Source organism: Carassius carassius, chromosome 21 (genome assembly GCF_963082965.1).
Source record: "Carassius carassius chromosome 21, fCarCar2.1, whole genome shotgun sequence".
Lineage (NCBI taxonomy): Eukaryota > Metazoa > Chordata > Actinopteri > Cypriniformes > Cyprinidae > Carassius > Carassius carassius.
This window is the reverse complement of record NC_081775.1, coordinates 31,503,658-31,528,850: the sequence shown is the minus strand read 5'-3', so window position 1 is coordinate 31,528,850 and position 25,193 is coordinate 31,503,658. Positions and strand designations below refer to the sequence as shown.

Sequence of the window (25,193 nt, the reverse complement as noted above, 5' to 3'; positions counted from 1 at the left end):
TCAAACATGCAAAGAGAGAGAGCGAGAGTCTTACCACGCTGAATCGACATGCTACATGTAAACTATATTCTTTGTTGTCTTCTCCTGTCAAAATAATGGAGTTCATTTAGAATTATTCATATTTTCGAACAAGCAGAAGATGTGCCGGTTTCTCCGGTAGTGGGCGGAGCTAATGCGCAAATGGCAATTTCATTGGCTGGCGCTCATCTTTTACCGTCCTTGTTTTGATTTCAGCAAATCAGTTCGACCGAACGCAGACAACGTGATTAATATTCATGAACCAGCAGCTCATCAATTCATAGTGCATTGTATATTGTTAGTATGGTAGTAGAATTAGTAGTATTATTATCTTTTAATAATAATTATGATCTATTACTATTTTTTTTTTTACAGAAACCCTCAATGAACAAAAACATCTTAAGCATCACCACCAGTCTTAAGTTCAGATAAATGACAAATATGCATTCATTACAAATTCATTTTTACATAAAGGCATTGTGCTAGAAATATTACTATTATTTAGTAAAATGTATGTGATACTGCTACTACTGTTAATTAAAAATTAATCACAAAATATTTCTTCAATGTTTTAATTTTAATAGCAAATCCCCTTTATTTACCAAAAAATAAAATGTGTTTAAATTTCATAAATTAAAAGACAAATCAAATTTGGGTGAAACTTGTTTACTGTTTTTCATAATTCTATAACTTGTAGAGGAACTTTAAACACAATTGTAAATAAGTATAAAGAATGGCATTGGTTTTATTTTTAGTGATAAAAAGTATTTTTTTTTAATTAGCATATTTTTGTGTTTTGCTTTGGTACCGAAATTGGTACCGAGAACCGTGGATTTTCACTGGTATCGGTACCGAATACTGAAATTTTGGTACCGTGACAACACTACTTGGGACGGTGGTTCTGACTTCAACTAGAAGTTAAAATAAATCTATACAAATTCGTATGTTTGGTTGGATCTGTGCTGTTTGGATGCAGTCATATGACCTTCACACCAATCTGACATTTGATATTGATATAGCTAATATTTTGATATTATGTATTTGCTCTTATGTGTGTTTGTGTGCGTACAGATTTTATTTTTTCAAAACATGATACTGTTAGATTTATTTTATTTTGTTATAAATTGTCTAATTATTAGAAAACGTATTCTTGTTAGATGTTATTTAGAAAATTTGAAATTCTGTTCCGTTGACTTTTTAAGAATGTGATACATTTAAATGTATAATTACAGTTTGAAAATCTCCTGTTGATTCCACAGGAGTTTTTTTTATTTTTTTTTATTACCACTTTTACATTTAAACTTAGTTTAAAAATCGTCTATTGACTCTGTGTTCAGTTTCTGTTTTAGACTGGATACTTTTAAGATTTGATACTCTTTTTAAATTGACACTTTTAAAATGTAATTATAAAAACAAACATGTCAGTGATGCTTCATGAATTCAAAACAATAACTTGCAGTTCAAATATGAGTCTAGACGTTGATTCAGTGATTCATCCAGGTAGAAATGTATAAGAATGATTTAAAATCAGCCATTGTGATCGATCAGATAAGTTTGTATTCTTCAGCAGCTCATTGAATGAAAGCTGAGCGTATGAGTCCACCTCATTCTCAGCATGTCCAGTCAGATGATGCTGTACTACACGTCTTTGACAGAGCAGATATTTTCAGATCTGTTTTCATACCAGATGATGATGATGATGATGGTAATCAGTCTGAAACCCTTCACAGCGAGCAGTGTCTCAAAATCAAAGCCAGATCACAAAACTGTAGGGTTCAGGGAAGGACGGACGATGCTTTCGAGACTGTTGTGTTATGGTTTAGTGTCAGATTTAATGCAGATGCATCGTTCATCTTCACCCACATTGATCTTATTGCAGCCCTCGCGAAGCAGCATCAAATTAAAATCTGTTACTTTCTATCCCAGTTTCATTTTATTATTTAATTTTATATCGTTTTTAAGTGATAACTTTAAGATTAAAGTTTAAAAATCTTCTATTCAGTCTGCATGCATTTTTTTATTTATTAAAGTGATCCTTTTTCAAATTTAAGATTTAATTTCAAACATTTAGATTTAAGCTTGAAGTTTGAATATGGATTTAAATTAAGTATTAGGTGTTTCATTTTGAAAATCTTCTGTTGACTCAGGATTTCAGTTTTTATAAAAATGTTATACTTTAGAATTTAAATTGAAGATTAAAGTTTGAAAATCTTCTTTTGTCTTAATTCTTCTTCTTTAAAACCTGATGCTTTTTATATTAAAGTTTAAATTCTTTAGTGGAATTCAGGTGTCATTCAATGTGTTTTATACAATTATTTTATTTTGTAAGAAGCTATTTAGTAATAATAATAATAATTATTATTATTATTACGTTTAATGTTAAAACTTTAAATTTAGGATTGAAGTTCAGAAACATTTCTTTGACTATGTCCCAATAAAATAATAATAATAAAAAAAACATGGTACTTTTAATTTTCAGATTTAATGAAAAAAAAAAAAAATCAAGATTAAAGTTTGTTTCTATTCAAATATTTAAAAACAAGAAACTTTTAAATGTAAGATTTAAATGTAAAAATGTAAATTTAACAGTAAAGTTAAAAAATCTATTGTCTCTTGACTTTCAAATGTAACTCTTCAGCAATGATGTCACCATTATATTTACATACTGAATTGCAGTTGCATTAACATAATGTTTATAACTTAAAGAATATATAAAAATGTATTTATCTATACCAAACATGTATTTCTCCTTCTGCAAATGTAGTGTATTCTTTTAATCCTTTACTGAAAGAGTGATGCATTATATTTAGACTAGTTGAAGTAAAATAAATATTACTGGAGTACTTTCAACAAGTAAATATCTAAATATTTCAATGTTACCATTAAATTTAATCGGTTACTTGCTTATGTAGCTGTCTGTGATATTTACGGGTTTCTTAACATTTTTCATGTGTAAAATCAAGTGGTTTCAGGCGTTCTCATGCCGCATTATTTGTGTTTTCAAGGGTTTTCAAGCGTTGTGTGCTGGAGTCTTTTGAAGCTTCATGGTTTTCCTCAGACATGTCAGCATTCATTGACCCATTCCTCAATGTACATCGCAGCTGCGCCGTCCTTTCACAGCGCTCTGACAGTAAAGACATGGCCGCTGCCAAATCTCTTCTTTTCTGCTCATGTTTTGACCCTTGTTCTTTGTGTCTCGCTTTTGAAACGTCACGTTCCCATTTGGTGAGTGCGAACGATCCCCAGCCGCCCTCCTGCCAATAAAAGCCCTTCTCATGGCATGAATTAGAGCGTCTAGACGTGAACCTGGCTCTCCTCCAGGCCCTCGAGCCCCCGATCTGCTCATGAGAATGCCTGATGTTAGATGTCCATCGCAGAAGTGATTCAATGAGATCTGCCGGAGTTTGTGTTTCATGAGTTCATAAGGCTGATAGCGTTTCTAAAATAGGATATTAAATGGGAAATCAGCTGCTGTGTGTGGAAAAATGATTCCTTTAACACTAGAGTCAAGATTGTGTGTTTGAGATTGTTAGAGAGTCATTTGTGCATGACTCAGACTCCACTGATCTAAAAGTATTCATTTGTACTGATTAAATTTAATTGACTGATTCATTACTAGGAATCGGTTAGAGAGTCATTTGTTCATGAATAAAACTCCACTTTTCACATTGCGGTCATTAGAGGGATTCAAATTGTGCATTTTAGACTGTTTGTGAGTCTTTTTGACTGATTCATTACTAGGAATCGGTTAGAGACTCATTTGTGCATGTGTCAGACTCCACTGTTCATACTGTATTCACTTGGACTGATTTAAATTGTGGACTTTAGTCTGTTTGTGAATCTGAAAGATTCATTAAATGGAATTAGTTAGACAGTGATTTGTTCATTCAAATTTTCAGTTTTGAAGCTGTTTGAGTCTTTTTTTTACTGATTTGTTGCAAGGAATTGATTAGGGAATAGTAGTCCGTAGTCAATCAATTGACTCAAATTATGCATTTTAGACTTTGTGAGTCTTTTTGACTGATTCATTACAAGGAATTAGTTAGAGAGTCATTTGTCCATGTGTCAGACTCCATTGTTCACACTGTAGTCATTAGACTGATTCATATTGTGAGTTTGACACTGTTTGTGAATCTTTTTGTCTGTCTTATTAGCCATGAGCTTCTTTAAATGCGAGTGAATCCTGGTGTCTCAGTAAGTGTTTTAATGTGGCAGTGAGTGACCTGTGTGTGGACGTGATCGCAGCTGTAATGAGCTCTGTCCATGTGTGTGCTCACTTTAAAGACCATTTATCCTCCCTAATTAGGGAGCAATTGCTGTTGAGCCAGGAGACGAAAGCACTGGGACCTTAAGTTGTTCAAGCGTTAATAACCTGCTATTAAAGAGAACTGAGATCCTTCATCAGACTGATGCAAACCCACAGACCAGATGAGATCAGCTCACTTTAATCATAATGACAGCAGAGTAATTAGTTAATGACTGTTCACACTCTCATTACTGTCACACTTTTACTAGAAGTCGGTCATAAAGCAGAGTAAAGGAATAGATGAGAATTTAATCTCTGTTATTCAGGTCATATGATGGGTTTTCTTTGATAAATAAGTATTGGGTTAATAAATAATTATTAATTATTGAGTTATAAAATGTAGTAATAAAAAAAACTGGGGGAAAAGTTTTTCTTTCTTTCTGTTCATTTAAAACAAAATAGTATTTGTTTCAAGCTGTAAATATGCATCCTGCTGATTTATTGTTTTCATTAGTCACCCCTTTTTAAAATATAAAGAAACAAACATCATGCAGATGTAATATTTGTGCAATATTTTTGTGTATTATACGACAGGATTTTTTATTTACGGTTCATTATATTATATCATATCATATTTATTAAAAATAATTTTAAGTGGGTTTTTTTGGGGCTTAGCGTAATTTCTAAAGACACATATGCATTTTATTTTTATTTCTTTTAAAACAATCAGGAAGTAGAATTTATTGTAAGTTGTAAACATGCATCTTGTTGATCAAAGCAAATTTATAATTTGTATGATATAATGCATGACTCATAATGAATAATTGAAGAACAGTTTTATGGAATTAATATAGATTGCTTCAGTAATGTGTTTTGCCGGTGGCCATTTCTGTCAATACGGCTGTGATTGATTGAGGTTTGTGATCGGATCAAATCAGTGAAATATTGCAAACACAGCGTTCTGTATTTTCTTCAAGATGTTTTATCAATCCATTGTGCATGTATGAGCAGATATGTGTCTCACGAGACCAACAAATCAATGCTCGGATCTTCTGGATCCTGGATTTAGGGTGAAAAGCAGGATCTGTGGCTTGGGTTTGGGCTTAGGATCGTGGTCCTGTAGCGTCTGGCTGGAGTTCAGACATTTCTGAGGCTTTTTTACATTCGGTTTTGGTGGGAATTGAATGTTGAAGCCTGTGATAATTCATGATAATGGATACTAAGGAAGAATCAGGCACACTATAGTCTCTCAAACTGAGCAGTGGAATGCCACATTGATGCATTTAATTATGTGTTTAAATTGACACCATAACCTCGAGTTTAAAGTTTAAAATTTCCAATGTATGAACTACAGAAACTGATGCATCATCAGTCAGTTTTATTCTGGAAACGTGCCACGTCTTATTGTTTTAATTGTGTCTCTTGTAGGGATGTAACGATTAACCACGAGCTGGTTGAAAATCGATTCAAATATGTGATGCTTCAGATTTTGATCTTGTTAGATATTCAGTAACATTTATATCTATAACGCCGTGTACAGTACAGACTGTTTCATAGTAGTGTCACTTTAAAATACAGGAAAATAACGATTCAGTGACTCAAACAGTGTTCAGTGTTGCTGTGAATCAGGTCTAAAAAGACAAGAGTGAACCGTCATTGTTCAGCTGAAAACAGTTCATTGTTTAAATTCAGATTGTAGTGTTGGTTAAGCTGAATAAAAGCTCTGCTGGATCTCCCCTGGCCCTCAGCTCGCCTGTGGGCCGGTCATTAAGGGCTGTCAGAGGCCCGGCGCTGCGGGTCAGAGGGCTCCATCACCCCCGGTCCACTGCATAATCACACCGAATATATTGCACTGCTTTTGGGGCATTGCATCTGATTTTGGAGTGGTATTGTGGAGGGATGTGCGATATTGACAATTTTTTTTTCAGTGACTTACTGTTATTATTCTGGTATCTTTAGGACTGCTGACTCCTACAGTTTTTTATATTCTTTATATTCTGTGTGGTGGTCAGTTCACAGCAGTGATAGAAATTAATCTTTTTCAATATATTGAAATAGATTTTTACCTTTCATTGGGATTTTTACCTTTATAAAGCTATAATTTTCCTGCATCATCTTTAGAGCGTGCATATAGGCCACGGCGGTTGTGTGCATTACTTATTGTTCTTATTATTAGAGGTCAACCGTTTAATCGGTCTAACCGATTAATCGGTCCATCCGATTAATCAGCCGATTTTTGGCTTTTTTTAATTAATCTGCATCGGCCGATTGTGCTGCAGATTAGGCAACTCAGCCCGTTTCGAAAGCGTAATTACCCTACTAGAATTTATGCCGGAAAGTTTGCATGTGAAAGTAGAAACACGTTAAATTCAGACAGAACTTCTGGGCTGATTATAACGTGCACATTAATTTTCCTCATGAAATGTGTGAGTAGGTATGACAATATCCTCCACGATGTCATCGCTCGTGTTCAGTGCACTCTTAAGCAGTTGTAATATGTGTGAAATCTTTTATATTTGTTATCACTATGGCCATTTGATTTATAGTCCAGTGTTTCCTATACATTGAGTTATTTGTGACAGCTCTTTACTATTTTAAAACTGACCGACACAAATTATTAGAATTATTTTGTCAGTAAAAATAAACAAAAAGTGTGCTTCAGAACTCTTTTGAGCCGTGTATTATTACTCTGGGCTACTACTACTACCGTTACTATCTTGTACCCTGCAATAATAATTTGCTCAAATTCACTTATATGAGATACAAAAAAGACATAAAATCAGCCAAACATATCGGCCAAAAAATCGGTATAATGAATCGGCAGAAAATAGGGGAAGCTTTGCTAAAGTCATTGTTTTGAACAAATATTAACTGAAATTATTAAAATAATTATTTATTTTAGCTGAAGTATCTGTATCAACGTGTGTTTTACATACATTTATTAGATTTTTAAACAAAATAAACAACTTTAAAATCTTTTGCTCCTTTAATGTTCAATACAAACAAATATTTGTTCTTCAATTATGCATTTTAGGTGCAGTGAGTAGCACATTTTATGTAAATGTACTAGGGCTGGGCGATATACAAAAAAAAATTACATCTCGATATTGTCAAAATTTTTACGATATTCGATATATATCTCGATATGTTTGCATTTGCATTTAAATAATAAAAAATAAAACATGATTTTCTTTTGCCCATTAAAAAAAAAAAAAAACTATTTAGATTAAACAGCTAATTTAAGCAGTTAAAAAATCTAGACCAAGAGATCACTTACTGCTTTTTATTAAATGAATACATGTAGGCCTATATGTAACTGAAGCAGTGCAAATTAAGTAACAGTTACAGAAAGTGCATTCTGTCAACTTTTTAGTGCATGCAATTCACAATTTAAACTATGCAACTGGGATAAGTATTTTATTTTTTACAAGTTTTTAAGCTAAGAACACAAGTCTGTCAACTGTCTGTGGTTTTAAGAGAAGCTCTGTGGCATGAAACTGTTCCTACTGACACTAAAAACCCTCTTAGATGGGGAGCTAGTTGCTGAAGCACATAGCTATTTCTTATATATAAATATATATAAATGAATACCAAAGACTTTTGCATTCTCTCGGTCTATATTATGGAAACTGGTAAACATATCAGTGAAATTCCCCAATAGTAATTCCAAATGGCCATAGCCTGTTTCTCTATTCAAACATCAGCGGTCGAGTAAGTGCATTTATTTTGCGATCACAAATGCAAATAATACAGTTGAGATCTCACGACAGAACACAGACCGGCTGAACGACGCTTTCATTAGATCGCTCAATTCCAGCTTGTTAGTGTTTTCAGATTATCGTCTGCGGCTCTTCTGCAATGAGGAGTGAGCACGTGCGCATGGTTGCCAGATTGCTTAAAATAAGCAAACACCGGGCAGAAAATGTATCCTTGTAACAGTGGAGCTCTGGAGATTTAAACTCTTGTTATCTGGCAACCGCTATCATTACAGCTCTCGTAGTAGAGGGGCGTAGAGCAGTCAGCAGTAACAGGTTCCTTTTTTGGACATTCGGCGCGTTCTTTTGGGAAAGTATGCTTGAATTTGAAATATTCGATATTCCCGATATATTCCAATTGTACATCGTCGTCAAAATTATACCGATTTTATCGCTAATATTCGATAAATCGCCCAGCCCTAAAATGTACCCTGTTATACCCTATATATAATTTATATATGTATAAAAAAAACATGATACATATAACTTGACATTTCCTAAATCTAAATTCAATTAATATAGAAATATAATCTTAAATATAGAAATAAAAGGTAATAAATGTTTGAATTTTATATTTTGTGTTTTTTTATTTAAATTTTTTTTTAATAAAAAGCCTGTTGTGAAACTTTATTTGACAAAAAATGCTATTTTATGTCCTAAAGGATCAACATGTCCAATATATAATGGATATATTTCATTGGATTCTATGCAAATCTCATTTACATATAATGTTTTTATTATCAATAGTAATATATCAGTCAACATTTCTTTGTTTAACCTGTAAGAAAAAGTGATGAGCCATTTGTCACCATTTGCTCAGGATGTGATCATCCCAAATGGTCTACAAACAACATAACTGTTGAGTTAAAAATAGCCACAATTCCACAATTTTCCACTTTTATACAATGGATTGTTTTTAACTTCCACCTCTTCTATCCTGGCATTGTGTGTTTTTGCATTGCATAAATTCTAATGTCCTGTTTTGGGGTGAACTGGCCCTTTAAGAGCTTCAAATGCTTCCAAAACTGGAGCATGACAAATGGCACAAATGGAGCCAAAATGATTTTGATTTTTGATTTTTCTCAGCCCAGTTTGCAGTGTGTTTCATTCATATAACACTCAAATGTAGATTTTATAAATTACTTTTTATTAAAATATTAAATTGATAAAATGATTAAATAAAATTAAGTGTATATTATATTAAAGTGTATGTTAAATTAAATGTAAATACATTTCCTAAATTAAAAATGCAATTAAAAATAAAATAAGTGTATATTACATTAAAGTATACATTAAATGAAGCATAAACAAATGATTATTAAAATTAAAAAGTAAATAAAATAATAAAGTTAATTTTTAAATGGAATGAAATAAAGTGTTGATTAAATTAAATGTTATGATAAGTGCAAATAAATAATTAAATTAAAATAAATTAAATTAAAAACTAGATAATGGAATTAACTGAAACTATTTAAAATTAGATTAAAACACTAAAATTACATTATTAAATTAAATAAAATTTGGTATAGGCTTACATTAAATTAAAAGAAGTGTACACTATAATAATAATAAAATAAAAAAAAATGCAACAATACTGAGATTATTGCATGATCTAAGTGGATATTATATACAGTCAAACCTAAATTTGTTCAGACACCTTCAACATTTCTCACATTATCACAATTTATTAGATAACTTTGATAGAAAGGTATGTAATGAATTCTGCTGAATAGCTGTCAGCGGTTAAATTTAATACACAATTAGATAAAACCAATTTAGCTCAACCAATTACCAAGCAATGCTTAATTTTGTTCAGTCTGTGCTATAAAAAGATTGCATTAGCAATGAAAGAAAAAACCCTTATGCAAAACTTAATCAGCTCAAGGTATCTGAATAATTTTTGGTTTATCAATTTTACTGGTAGTCCAGTGTATGAAGAATTTTATAGGTATAATATGTCACAGTTCACTTTATTTTTCTATCCTCATGTACATAAATGAACTATAGTGTCCTGCAGCCACTAGTAAACAAATATCAAAAATGATATCTGGTGTCTGAATAATATTTGGTGCTGCAGTCTGAGTTGATTTATTTATGCAAAACTCGCTGTAAAGTCAGAAGGTTAAGCAGGTAATCAAAGTCGTCACAGTCTGCCAGAAATGAAATGAATCAAGTGCGCTCTGCCGTATTGAGCCTTTCCAACGGAAATGAATTAAGTTATTAAAAAGACATGACAATCAAACAATAGGCGCTCCAATAACCCGGTCAAACAATCCGGAGATTAAATGTAGTTTTCATTGGCCACGGCACCATTTTATTACTCCTCCTTCCTCAGATTTGTCTCGAGTGCCTTCAGTCGGATCCAGATCAAGCCTTTTTTTACAAGAAGCAGTATAATACATCACTTTATACGAGTGATGGACGGCAATCTGAAGCAGCACAATCAGAGTGAATAAGTCAATTGGTTTGTAAAATGAAGTGCTTTTGTGCATTTTGATGAAAAAAATCAATGAGTCAAAAAACACAAGCACAAACAAATATAGCACAGACTATGGTGGGATTGCATTGGGGTGCCGAAAAAATCTCACTTGTTGCTCCATACAGCCAGGGTTGCCAAGTCTGCATGACATAACTAACACATTTCAGTCAAATACAGTTTCCTACCAGTGGCCCTCCTTCACAAAACTTAAACTTATCTAGTGTAGTTTAATCATAGGTAGAATGCAAAGTATGTCAATCCAATTTATGCAATATTTTAAACCTTTAATCCAAAGGGGGAAACAAAACCCACAGCAATAGTTTAAAAGTATCCCAAGTCCGTGGAAAAAAACATGGACTTGGCAACCCTGCATCCAACACGAGTCATTTATAAAATAAAATGGAAAATTAAATGTAACAAAAATACAAAAACATTTTTAATTTAATATAAAAATTCTTTAATAAATTATATTTAAATAATGGGGTGAATGTGATGGCATGTGAAACATATATTTGAATAAATTAAATAATATTATACATAAAATGAAAACAAATGAAATAAAGTTAAACATAAATCAAATATAATTATTAAATATAAATGATATAAATAGAAATAGATTGAATCGTCCCTAATAACATGATATTTACTTTAAAAAAAAAAAAAATTCAGTGAACCCCCCTCGAAAAAAATGATTGGGCAACTTTTTGGCTAGTTTTGAGCTGCAATTGGGAGGGTTTTGTTGTGAAAACATGGCAACCCTGCTCCCTTCTCAGACGAGAGCTGATACTCGCGGCATACAGGTGTTTCTTCCAAACGCAATTTTTTATCTACCACATTCCTTTTCATGATCATTCTGGAAGCTCGTTTGTGCACAAAAGCGTTGATATTGATCCCTCTTTCAGAAGCAATCTTTGCAACACCAGCGCTGAACTAACCCTCGTTTTTGATGCAGTCCGGTGTAAAATGTAGCATATAGTATAGTATATAGTATATATATATTTTTTTTTTTTTCTGGGACAATTCCTTCAAAAATGGAAGTTCACCACCGTGTCCTCAGCGGTCTATGGAGACTTCTCTCACAAACATACTCTCAGACTCGGACTTACAGACACACACACACACACACACACACACACACACACACACTCAAACACACACAAACACCCACACACACACACACTGTCACTCAAACACACACACACACTCTTACTCAAACACACACACACACACTCTCACTCACACACACACACACACACACACACACACACACTTGGAATCTCTCACAAACACACTCTCAGACTCGGACTTACAGACACAAACACACACACACACACACACACACACACACACACACACACACACACACACACACACACACACACACACACACACACTCAAACACACACAAACACCCACACACACACACACACTGTCACTCAAACACACACACACACTCTCACTCAAACACACACACACACTCTCACTCACACACACACACACACACACACACACTTGGAATCTCTCACAAACACACTCTCAGACTCGGACTTACAGACACAAACACACACACACACACACACACACACACACACACACACACACACACACACACACACACACACACTCTCTCTCTCACACACACACACACACACTCTCACACACACACACACACACACACACACACACACACACTCACACTCAAACTCTCTCACACACACACACACACACACACTCACACTCAAACTCTCTCACACACACACACACACACACACACACACACACACACTCAAACTCTCTCACACACACACACACACACACACACACACACACTCACACTCAAACTCTCTCACACACACACACACACACACACACACACACACACACACTCACACTCAAACTCTCTCACACACACACACACACACACACACACACACACACACTCACACTCAAACTCTCTCACTCACACACACACACACACACAAACACACCCACACATTTATATTAGTTAATAATTATATTTAAGTTTTCAATTTTAGTTGTTTGTACCCCATCTATGCTGCTATAATCTACATTTTTTATTTTACATTTTGTATTTGATACTCACGTTCATTAACATGCATGGTCCCTATTAAGTAAACAAACAACCCAATAATAAAGTGTGTAGGGAAGCAATTAGAAGTTTTCGTCTGTATTCACGCAGGTCTGTTTCAGGAAAGCGTAGCCCTGATAATGATGTGCACCAGTTTGACTCTTTTTGGGCTCATTATATGTTTCCCAGTGATTCTCCATCAGTCTTGTAGACGACACGGGCTCGCTGGGCTTGTAAACACCTGCATCTCTCCGATGGACGCAGCACAATTAGCCTGATTGATGAGCGTCCCGCTGACCCACATCCATCTCATTGATAAATTTATTCCCATTTCCCAGAATGCCTTTCTGCGTGGTGGGTGGCGACATGAAGTGCAGGCGAAAACAGATGATCAGCACTTTTGACGGCTTCTGTGATGCTTTAGAGACGCACTTTTGCGGCAGTAAATTGGCTGTTAGAACGTCTGCTTGTTATGAGCCCTGAATAAAGTAATGAGAATGAATGGGTGGTGTGCTTCTGTAATCTATTTCTCGTTTGTGTGATTGTGTCCGGATCGTTCTGTCGGTCGATGTCTTGCACTCTTATGACCGCATGTGCAATATTCAGATTCTGGAGACTGTCGATGTTTTGTAGATGGATGGTCTGCTGTGTGAAGGTTTGAGCCGCTCTTTAAAGTCTGAATGAGAGGCAGATGTTTAACTGTTGCTTTCAGTGTGTGCATGTTTACGGAGACACACACACCTGCTTTTCTGCAGTTTTTTGTTCCTTTTTTAAGCTGTGTATTTCTTTTCTTTTTTAAGTCTCTCTGCTTGAGTGTGTTTTCTGTGCACAAAACCAGCCAAGGAATGTCACCCCAAAATCAAAAGGAAGAAATAATGATTTATATTTTGCATTAAAAAATTAAGCCACTATTTTAATATTTTATAACTGATTGCATTGTTGCATGATTTTAGTGATTGTTAAAACTACATTTCCCTCCAGTTCTCATTGCCGTAATGTAAAAACTAAACAAATTCTTATTAATGTGATGCATCAGTGTTTAGATTAGATAATTCGAATTATTGAATAATTGTATTGGCAAAATATTTATACAGCATGCATTAAACATTGCAGAATGAGATTTAAATTTATGCTCATTTCAATGAATCATAATGGAAATTATATAAAAATAATGATAGCTATGATAATTTAAACAATAAAGTCATAGCATTATTCTTAATAATGATAATGCTTTTTTTAAATAATTTTTTGTATTATTTTCATAATAATAAAGTATATTTCCATCTGAATCTCATTCATCAAAATGCAAAAAACAAAACAAAGTAACTGCATAAAATTTTTTGCAATTTAAAAGCAATTTAAGCATGCAATGAAGTGTTCATTAATTTATACTAAATTATTACCAAAACAAAACAGTGATAATGATATAGCTATAATTTTAAAAGCAAAAATAAATAAATAAATACAAATCATGAAGTCATAAAAAATATTTTCCTAATGTAAAGATCATTTCCTTTTGCTTGTTGAGGTGAAATACAACCTGAACATGTCTCCAATCATTCAGTCTCAAAATAAATGATGATTGTCATGATTTAGGAATTTTGATGAGTGGAAATAAAGGTGCGTGAACAGTTAAAGTGAATGAATTATGGCTGTGGCCGCTGTGACTCGCTGAACAATGGCAGGCCTTTGTTCACTTCTCTGTTCTGAGCCCAGTTCACCGTCCAAAGCTGTGCCACATTACTGACCACATCCAGACCCACTGCTGCTTTACTGAGTTCACAGTGTTAAAGAGAAGACGACGAGCTGCCAAACACTCTGAGCTCCAGTCCTAAATCCAAAGAATCAATCTCTGCTGTTTTCAGGCGATGCATAAACAAAACATAACCAAACGTTGCTATAATGTGGCACTTCTTGTCCAATAATCAGAATAGTCGTTGTGAATTTTTACTTGTGATATGAAAGTTTCAGCTTACAGCATTTTAGTGTTTTACCTCAGAAATCACATTCAATGTCTATAAAGTTGATAGTCAGCTAGAAAAAATAACTCTAGAAAGGAGCATTATGATAAATACATGCACTATGTCAGCCCAAGATCAAAAGAAATAAGAAATTATAGGTTGCATAAAAAAAAATTATTGTAGTGTTTATTTGTAGCGTTAAGGATCATTGATAATTTAGATTTTTTTTGCATAATTTCCATCAGGATAAAACACATTTCCTACCAATTCTTGTTGCCATAATGCAAGTAAATAAATAACATAAATTAATGAATGAATGTAATGCATCAATGATCAGCAAAATTCTTGTTTATTTATTTATTGGCCAAATATTTATACACCATGCATATTACATTTACATTTACATTATATTTATTCATTTAGCAGACGCTTTTATCCAAAGCGACTTACAGATGAGGACAGTGGAAGCAATCAAAAAACAACAAAAAGAGCAATGATATATAAGTGCTATAACAAGTCTCAGTTAGGTTAACACAGTACACGTAGCATGGGATTTTAAATAATATAATAAATAAAAAGAAAACAGATAGAATAAAAAAAGAATAGAGCAAGCTAGTGTTAGAGATCTTTACACATACACACACACACACACACACACACACACACACACACACACACACACACACACACACACACACACACCCACAAACAAACACATACAATTGCATAATAAATGAAAAGAAAATAGAATACAAAAAGATTAGAAAGGTAGTTAGATTTTGTTTAAGAATAGTGAGTGTTAAAGTTAGAGGGTCAAATAAAGATGGAAGAGATGTGTTTTAACCCGATTCTTGAAGATGGCTAAGGACTCAGCTGCTCGGATTGAGTTGGGGAGGTCATTCCACCAGGAGGGAACATTTAATTTAAAAGTCCGTAAAAGTGACTTTGTGCTTCTTTGGGATGGCACAATCAAGCGACGTTCACTTGCAGAACACAAGCTTCCAGAGGCACATAAGTCTGAAGTAACAAATTTAGGTAAATGGGTGCAGAGCCAGTGGTAGTTTTGTAGGCAAACATCAATGCCTTGAATTTTATGCGAGCAGCTATTGGAAGCCAGTGCAAATTGATAAACAGAGGTGTGATGTGTATTCTTTTTGGCTCATTAAAAATTAATCTTGCTGCCGCGTTCTGAATTAATTTTAAAGGTTTGATAGAATTGGCTGGAAGACCTGCCAAGAGAGCATTGAAATAGTCCAGCCTGGACAGAACAAGAGCTTGAACAAGGATTGTGCAGCATGTTCCCAAAGAAAGGGCTTGTTCTTCTTGATGTTGAATAAAGCAAATCTGCAGGATCGGACAGTTTTAGCAATGTGGTCTGAGAAAGTCAGCTGGAATCACAAGCGGTTCTGTCTTGGCAAGGTTGAGTTGAAGGTGATGGTCCATCATCCAGGAAGAAATGTCTGTTAGACAAGCTGAGATGCGAATAGCTACCGTCGGATCATCAGGATGGAATGAGAGGTAGACTTGAGTGTCATCAGCATAGCAGTGGTATGAAAAGCCATGTTTCTGAATGACAGAACCTAATGATGCCATGTAGACAGAGAAGAGAAGTGGTCCAAGAACTGAGCCCTGAGGCACCCCAGTAGTTAGATGTTGTGACTTGGACACCTCACCTCTCCAAGATACTTTGAAGGACCTATCTGATAGGTAAGACTAAAACCATTGGAGTGTGGTTCCTGAGATGCCTTTTGCCAGTAGGGTTGATAGGGGGATCTGGTGGTTAAGCGTGTCAAAAACAGCGGACAGATCAAGCAGGATAAGTACTGAAGATTTGGATTCTGCTCTTGCCAGTCTTAGAGCTTCAACAACTGAGAGCAAGGCCGTCTCAGTTGAATGTCCACTTCTGAAGCCAGATTGGTTGCTTTCAAGGATGTTGTTGTGTGTGAGCAGAGGTGGGTAGAGTACCCAAAAACTGTACTCAAGTAAAAGTAAAAGTACTTCTAGAAATATTTACTCAAGTAAAAGTAAAAGTACTTCTAGAAATATTTACTCAAGTAAAAGTAAAAGTACTAGTCTTGAATAGTTACTTGAGTAAGAGTAAAAGAGTATCGGATAAAAAATCTACTCAAGTAGTTAGATACTAGTTACTTTGGGTCATATATACTGAGCCTATTTTTATTTAGATATATAGATAAAATGTATGTAATGTATGTGTGCATGTATAAATGTATATATTTCATCAGCCTTTACTCCAATTTATGTAATTTATTATAAAACCCTGTCTGTTTACTTAAGTAACAGATATAGGTGTCATGCCTTAACATATTTTTAATACGACTGACTTTATATTAAATGTGAATGTAACATTGAAAGTTAATGTGATATAAATATTGCTACTAATCTTTCATTGTTCAGAAAGAGAGCAAATAACATTTACATTATTAAAGATCATTTTCACTGACAGTCTAGATTTCAATCACTCTCAGAAACTCCCATTAAAATCACTGAAACTGTTAACACTGTGAAATCAATATCCTGTTTACAGATTCGTACACACATCTGCACTTTGTTGTTTCTGACGAGAGAATTCGCCAGAAAGAGGTATTCAGTCAGCGAGCGATGGCATTTTAGCGATGACTCATCTGAACGCCTCTGATTGGCCAATGCTTTAATAAGCTCAAAAGAATCATGTGTGATTGGTTATAATGCGCAGCGCTGTATAAACGCATCTATCTTTGCCTCAGCACCAGCAAACAATCACAGATCTGAATTTAGCAGCTGATGATATGACTTGCTGAACGTACTCGCACCGGTGTGATTGTATTAAAATTAATAAAATCTTAATCGGCTATTTTTTGTCTTTTGGAAGCTGCATTCAACTTGACTCCCCTCTGTTATAAGCCACACACGTACAACAAACTAATATCACAGTGGTATCGTGTACTGTAATCGAATGTAGCCCAAGTTATTACCTGTTAAACAGTAGACAGCACACGCGGTGTTCATCTAATAAGGATCTCCATCGCAAGCAAATAATAGCCTTTGCAGATTTGCTTTCAATTCAGTGCAGTTCCATAGCCACGTTTTCAACGCTGCTGATGTTAAACGTTACAACTCTGTGTGAACCGCTTCAGACGCTCAGCGCGTGCGGCAGCGAACTGAACGACTCATTCAAACTGATTCATGAACCAATTCAGTCGTTTGCCAATTGGTTTGATCGAGCCTTTGAACAGAATTGACTCAAAAGAATGAATCATTCACGAATGAGCGTCGCTCATTGCCCAGAGAAAAGTAGACGGCGCGTTTGGAATAAACTGAAGCATTATAACATTTATTGCATTAAGATAAAGTAACGAGAGGAGCGTCGCCCACAGTAACGAAGTAAAAGTACAGATTTTTTCCCAAAAATGTACTCAAGTAAGAGTATAAAGTACCCATCTTTAAATATACTCCGAAAAGTATTAGTTACCCCAAAAAATTACTCAAGTAAATGTAACGAAGTAAATGTAACTCGTTACTACCCACCTCTGTGTGTGAGAAATGTAGAGACTTGGTTGAACACAGCTTGTTCAAGTGTTTTTGCAATGAAAGGAAGAAGGGAAACTGGTCTGTAGTTCTCTAAAAGAGATGGGTTAAGGTTGGGTTATATACGTGCCTGTCTAAATGATGAGGGAAAAACACCAGTGTGGAGGGATGTGTTGATGATGTGAGTGAGTGCAGGTACAACTGCAGGAGAAATGGCTTGAAGGAGATGAGATGGAATAGGATCAAGGGGGCAAGTTGTAGGGTGATTAGAGAGGATGAGTTTTGAGACTTCTGCCTCAGAGAGTGAAGAGAAGGATGTGAATGAGTGTATGTTTGCTGGTGATATGAGCTTGACTGATTCTGGTGTGGAAAATTGTGCACTAATGTGTTTAATTTTATTAATGAAAAACGTCATCAGCTATTAGAGATGAAGCAGGAGGGGGAGGAGGCGGACAAAGAAGTAAGGAAAATGTTTTAAAAAGCATGCGAGAGTTAGACGAATTGTTAATTTTGTTATGGTAGTATGTCATTTAAGCAGTGGAGACATTAGCAGAGAAGGAAGATAGGAGTGACTGATACACATTAAGGTCAGTAGTATTTCTGGATTTTCAGCAGCTCTAAGCTTAGAACGGTGTTTGTGTAGAACATCAGATAACCAAGGGGCAGAAGGGGTATTACGGGCTGGCCTGGAAGATAAGGGACAAACAGTGCCTAAACAAGATGTAAGAGTGGAGCAGAAAGTATCAGTAGCACTGTTAGCATCCAAAGATGCAAACAGTTTAGGGGAAGGAAGTGAAGATGAAACAATTGCAGAAAGCCGGGAGGGTGAAAGTGTGCATAGGTTATGTCGAAAGATGACATGTGGAGGAGTAAGTGAAGTGTCAGGCACCATGTTGAGGTTAAGAGTGAGGAGGAAGTGACCCGACGTGTGCAGTGGAGTAACCAGAACATGATCAGTAGAGCAGTTTCGTGTATAAATAAGGTCCAGTTGGTTGCCTGATTTGTGAGCAGCAGTAGTTGACACTCGGTTGAGATCAAAAGAGGCAAGCAGAGTGTGGAAATCAGCAAACAGAGGTTTATCTAGATGGATGTTGAAATCTCCAAGCATAACTAGGGGAGTACCATCCTCAGAAAAGGTTGAGAGCAACACATCTAATTCATCCAAAAAGTTACCCAGTGGTCCTCGGGGTCGATAGACAACTACAAAATGTATTTTAAGAGGGTAGGTAACAGTAACTTAATGAGATTCAAAGGAGCTGTTGATACCCAAAGATGGTAAAGAATTAAATTTCCAATCATTAGAGATGAGCAGACCAGTACCTCCACCTCTTCCAGTCAAACGGGGGGAGTGGGAAAATGAGAAATTATTGGAGAGTGCTGCAGGTGTAGCAGTGTCCTCTGGTTTGATCCAGGTCTCTGTTAGGGCCATGAGATTAAGCTTTGAATGACTAATAATAGAAGTAATGAAATCGGCTTTGTTTACAGCAGACTGGCAATTCCAGAGACCAATAGAAAAAGAAAGTAGTGTATTAGCAGATATAGGCAAAGTGTGCAGGTTGTTAAGATTGAGCTGTTTACATTGTGTGATGTGTGGTTTGCGAGTGGTAGTGATAGTAGGGATCTGGAAACACATCGTAAGATTTGGTTAAAAACAAAAAACAACTGAAACAGAAATTAAACAAGAGAAAGAAAAAGAGATTAATCAAAACAATACTTATATTCCCTGCCCGGTGGAGTCGATGGTCTTTATACTCTTCGGTCTTCTCACGAGGAGGGCTTAACTGGAGGGATGCCGCAGTATAATAATCTTTTTTTAAACCCGACAAAATGGAAATTGAATTCAGCTGAACGCACTTTACTGTTTATCACAACACAGGTCTAAGCAAGCGCACAAAACACTTGACAACGTATGCGATAGAGTACGAGACCAAACGCAGCACGTTTGGTGCATATAACATATATTCTGCATATAACAATGCAGTATGTGATTTAATAATTTATGCTGATTTAAATGAATCATAATACAAATTGTAAGAAAATAATAATAGTAGTGGTAATAAAAAAAAATGCAATATAATAATAGAAATAACATAAGGTTTGCATTGCCATCTTTTGCATACTTTTCATGACAAAACAATCAAAGTCTTTTTGCTATAATAAAAATAAAAAAAGTAATTTACGTAATGCATCAAACTTTTTAATTTTTTTTAAATTGTTCATTTACTGGTGAAATATTCATGAAGCATGGATATAAAAAACCTAACGGCTAAAATGTATTTTATTTATTTTTTGCATTGTTTTGTATTATTTTAACACCTTTCCCTGTAATTCTCATTAAAGTAATGCAAAACATCACAATATACTAATAAATGTGCACCAATGCAATTGAATCGAATTGCATGCATGTGAATGGGTCTGAATGGTGAAATCTGTGTGGATATCCAGTCTCAGTCCTGCGTGTGTTTGTAGAGTCAGGGCTGGAGAGATGGATGGATGTCCTGCAGAGGTCACTGAGATCTTCTAAAGCTGCAAGTTCCCCTGATGTCTTAAGATGGATGAGCCGCTGGTCTTTCTCTCGTTCGCTCAGATGACCTTTAAGATACAGGCAGCAGAAGCCGTGTGATGTATGGACTCAAACACCAGTCTGTTTTCACATCAGAGTGCTGTGTAAATAAAGCAGAGTGGGAAAGTGCTCAGGTGAATGTGACGGGCAGCGCTTGACCTCTGACCCTGCCGGCTGACGGAGAGGACGCTTCTCTTACTGAGTTTGTTCAGCCGTTAGTCGCATCAGCACAGATTCAGTCCAATCTGTATCACCGGGGGAATTTGATTTAAATGCATCTTCCTTTAGCATAAGGTCAGAGGTCAAAGTGAGGAGACGAGCTGATTGGTTGCAAGATAAACATTTCCATGAAAGTTCTTATATGCGTTTAATCAATCAGTACAATATTCTACTCTATTCTATTCTATTCTATTAATATATTATATTATGTTATGCACATTGATTATATAGTTCTAAAATTACAATATTGCAACTATAAAAAAAAATTATAACTTCCAATCCATTGTCCAAAAGTTGTTTTACTGGTTCAGTGCTATAATATAATATAATAACTATGCATAATATTAAAATATCCAGTAATTAGAATATTATAAATATTATTGCAATTAAGTTTTAATCTAAATTTTAATATAAATATTGAATATATAAGTCTATTAAAGTCCAACAGATGTTAAATAAGATATAGCTTGTTATTCAGTGCAATATTTTAAATAATATTATTTATAATATATCATATCATCATTTCATAATCATGTATGATATATATCATATATGATATCATATGTCATATCATATATATATATATTGTATCTCATATCATATCTAATAAATTATATAATATATCAGATCATATATCAGATCATATATCATCTCTCATATCTAATGTAATATATGCAATTTTATGTATATATTGTAGCTTAAGTCTATTAAACTATTTAATTTCATAATTCATGTTTCTGATCTTAATGTGATTCTAATTGTTATCAGTGCATGGTATTGCGCCTTTCATTAAAATAATAATAATATCTTTGCTTCTTAAATGATTTTTCATCTCTGTTGATTTCTTAAAGTAATGATGGCCACTCGTTTTCCTGTACTTAGCTGCTTTGTTCTTGCCATAATACAAATTCTAACAGTCTATTCAGTCGGACTATCAGCTGTGTATTCACCTGACTACTGCACAACACACCTGATGGTCCCAACCCCATTTATAAGGCAAGAAACACACTTATTAAACCTTACAGGGCACACCTGTGAAGTGAAGACCATTTCAGGTGACTACCTCTTGAAGCTCATCAAGAGAATGCCAAGAGTGTGCAAAGCAGTAATCAAAGCAAAATGTGGCTACTTTGAAGAACCTACAATATGACATATTTTCAGTTGTTTCACACTTTTTTGTTATGTATATAATTCCACATGTGCTAATTCATAGTTTTGATGCCTTCAGTGTGACTCTACAATTTTCATAAAAATAAAGAAAATAAATATGAAAATAAAGAAAACTCTTTGAATGAGAAGGTGTGTCATAACTTTTGGTCTGTACTGTATATATATATATAATATAAAATTTTATTCATTCATTTGTTCATTCGTTCACTTGTTCTACGTCTCCTGTATTGGTTGTTTGAAATTAGGGCTTTTTTCTGTATACATATATAATATATAAAAGTTTGTTCGTTCATTTGTGCATGGATGCATGCACGCATTCATTCATTCACTCATTCATTCATTCATTGATTTATTTATTGATTCATGCATTGATTTGTTAATTCATTCATTCGTTCATGCATGTATTCATTAAATTGTTAATGCATTCATTCATTTTTCATTCATTCATTCATTTTTTCATTCATTCATTCATGCATTCGTTCATGCATGCATTCGTTCATGCATGCATTCATTCATTAATTTGTCAATACATTCATTAAGTTTTTCATTCATCCATTCATGAATGCATTCATTAATTTGTTCATGCATGCATTCATTCATTTGCTCATGCATTCATTCATTCGTTCATGCATGTATTCATTCATTCATGCGTTCATTTGTTCATTCATTCATGCATTCATTCATGCATGCATTCATTAATTTAATGCATTCATTCATTCGTACTTCAATTATGCATGCATTTATTCATTCTTTCATGCATGTATTCGTTAATTTGTTAATTCATTCATGCATTCATAAATTCATGCATGCATGCATGCATGCATTCGTGTGTGCGTTCGTTCGTTCGTTCATTCGTTTGTGCGTTCATACATTCATGCATTCGTTTGTTTGTTTGTTCGTTCGTTTGTTTGACATTCTCAGTTGTGGCCAGAACTGGTTCAAGTCCAAGTTACAGGGAAAACATAATGCATGCAATGTTTAGGAGATCATCTCTGTGTTTTGACTTGTGTTTATTCCTCTGTGTTTCTCAGGTGACTGATAAGTCGGTGCAGGCGTTTGCAGAGAACTGTCCAGATCTGCAGTTCGTGGGCTTCATGGGCTGCTCTGTGACGTCTCAGGGCGTCATTCACCTCACCCGGGTAAGAGATGTACGAGTGAATCGTTACGTTTGAAGCGACTCACCTGCTAATGAGCCGCTTTGATTCAACTTCACAAAGACAAGTTATTTTTTATTTTGCCTTCACTTTAAAATCTCATTAATGTGTAATGAGGTGAATTGTGAAATGTTGAAGATCCAGCACACCCTGCTGTTTGCACATTAGCATGCTAATGAGAGAAAGTTATCTTCAGCTCACCGGCGCAGCAGTAATTGCCTGCATGGAAACTATGATATTCTTTTTTGGCCCAATTTGTCCTCATCGGCGTCTTCTGCAGACGCAAACTAAGCCATCAGGAACCTAAAATTCAGTGAAATTATATCCAACATGCTTCTGTCATGTATTTATTGATTTTATCATTATATAATATTTTATTACAATGTTGAATATTAAACATTATACTCAAAGTCCAAATGTTGTAATGTTTGTTGTTTCTAATCTAATCTTATCTAATCTTATATCATATAATATAATATAATCTAATCTTATATAATATGATATAATATAATATCTGTTGAAATCTGCTGAAAAGCACATCATAATTTTGTGCTTTTTTTCTTTTTATATATATTTTTGTATTTGTTTGTTTTTGTAAAATTTCTTTTTAAACATTCTAATTTATTTTTAGTGCTTTGATTAAGGTTTTAAGTAATTTTATTTGTTTTTAGTTTTTAAATGTTGTTTTTCAAGTTTCAAGTTTTACTTCTGTAGTTTTTATTAATGTTTAAAAAATATATTTTTATATAGTATAGAATATTTTTATTAATTTGTATTGAATTGAATTGAAGTTTAGTTAAGTTTTACATTTTAAGTTTTTCATCTAATATTTGTATTTTATTTCTCCTTATTTCAATTGGTCAAGAGGATTTTTGATCATTTTAGTTTAAGTTAATAATAAAGGTCTTCCAGGCATTCCATGCATAAGACGTTTTGTGTGCTTCAGACTGCATGAGTCATGTACGCATGAATCATTTTAATGATTCAGTTCAAAGGAATCATTTGTCAGTGTTCTGTAGCTGATTCAGTTGATGTGTGTGGAGTTGCTGGTTCCTGCAGCAGCGAGAGTTTCTAAAGATATCATTACATTATACAATTCAGCTGGTGGCATCAGCAGGCACAATAGTTATTTAAATGAAGTCCCAGCTCTGTCTCTCCTTGGACACACATTTCCATTTTCACTTACTGGCTTCTCCACCAGAGGGACAGTTCTTATTCAGATCATCAAAGCTTCAGGCCGTTCTCAGGTGTGGGTTATATTTATAAAGCCCTGAAGAGATCTGATGTGAGACGATGACTCTCTCAAACTGAGGAAACTTCTTGAGCTGATTGCTTTAGTTTCACCTTCTAAAGCTGATGTTTTATATGATCAAGTGTTTGAAAACCGTGCTGCGTCTCGTTTAGCTGCTTCTCTACCCATCATAAGTTATTTAATGTCATTGAGATACTAGATACTTGAGATAGTTTTCATTTTCAATGTATTAATTTATTTTAAAGGGTTAGTTCACCCCAAATATGATAATTCTGTCGTTTAATTATTTTTAACAAATATCTCTGTTAATTTGTGTTCTGAGGATGTTCGAAGGTTTTATGGGTTTGCAACTACATGAGGGTGAGTGATTAATGACAGAATTTACATTTTTGGGTGAATTAACCCTTTAATGTGCTTTAATTTTTATTCATTTTATTTTAATATTTCTAGTTAGCTTACATTTATTTTAATTTTGGTTTTAGTCATTTTAATACGTTTTTAATTTCAAAATTTTCGTCTAATTTTATTTTATTTGAATTTTTATACGGCTCTCTTAAATGGAGGAAAACTTAATGACCAGATTCGTTTAATTTGATTTTAGTGCCTATTATAGTTTTTAGTTGTATGTGTACTATTAAAAGCCAATACAGAGTATTAATACTTAAAATTTAGTTTTTAGTTTTTTATTTTACATTAATTTGAAATTTGTGATTTTATTATCTGCTGCTGTCTTTTGTATTAGTTTTTTCATTAAGTCAGAAC

The 25,193-nt window shown here is 34.3% G+C and overlaps 1 protein-coding gene across 1 annotated transcript in view; it reads left to right on the top strand.

The window, feature by feature from the left end:
* Nucleotides 1–25,193, top strand: part of fbxl17 (F-box and leucine-rich repeat protein 17) — a 192,951-nt gene that overhangs the window by 47,310 nt on the left and 120,448 nt on the right. The window contains exon 6 of the mRNA XM_059504312.1: nt 23,057–23,164. Coding sequence (XP_059360295.1) covers nt 23,057–23,164 — 108 coding nt within the window. The remainder of the gene's footprint in view (nt 1–23,056; nt 23,165–25,193) is intronic.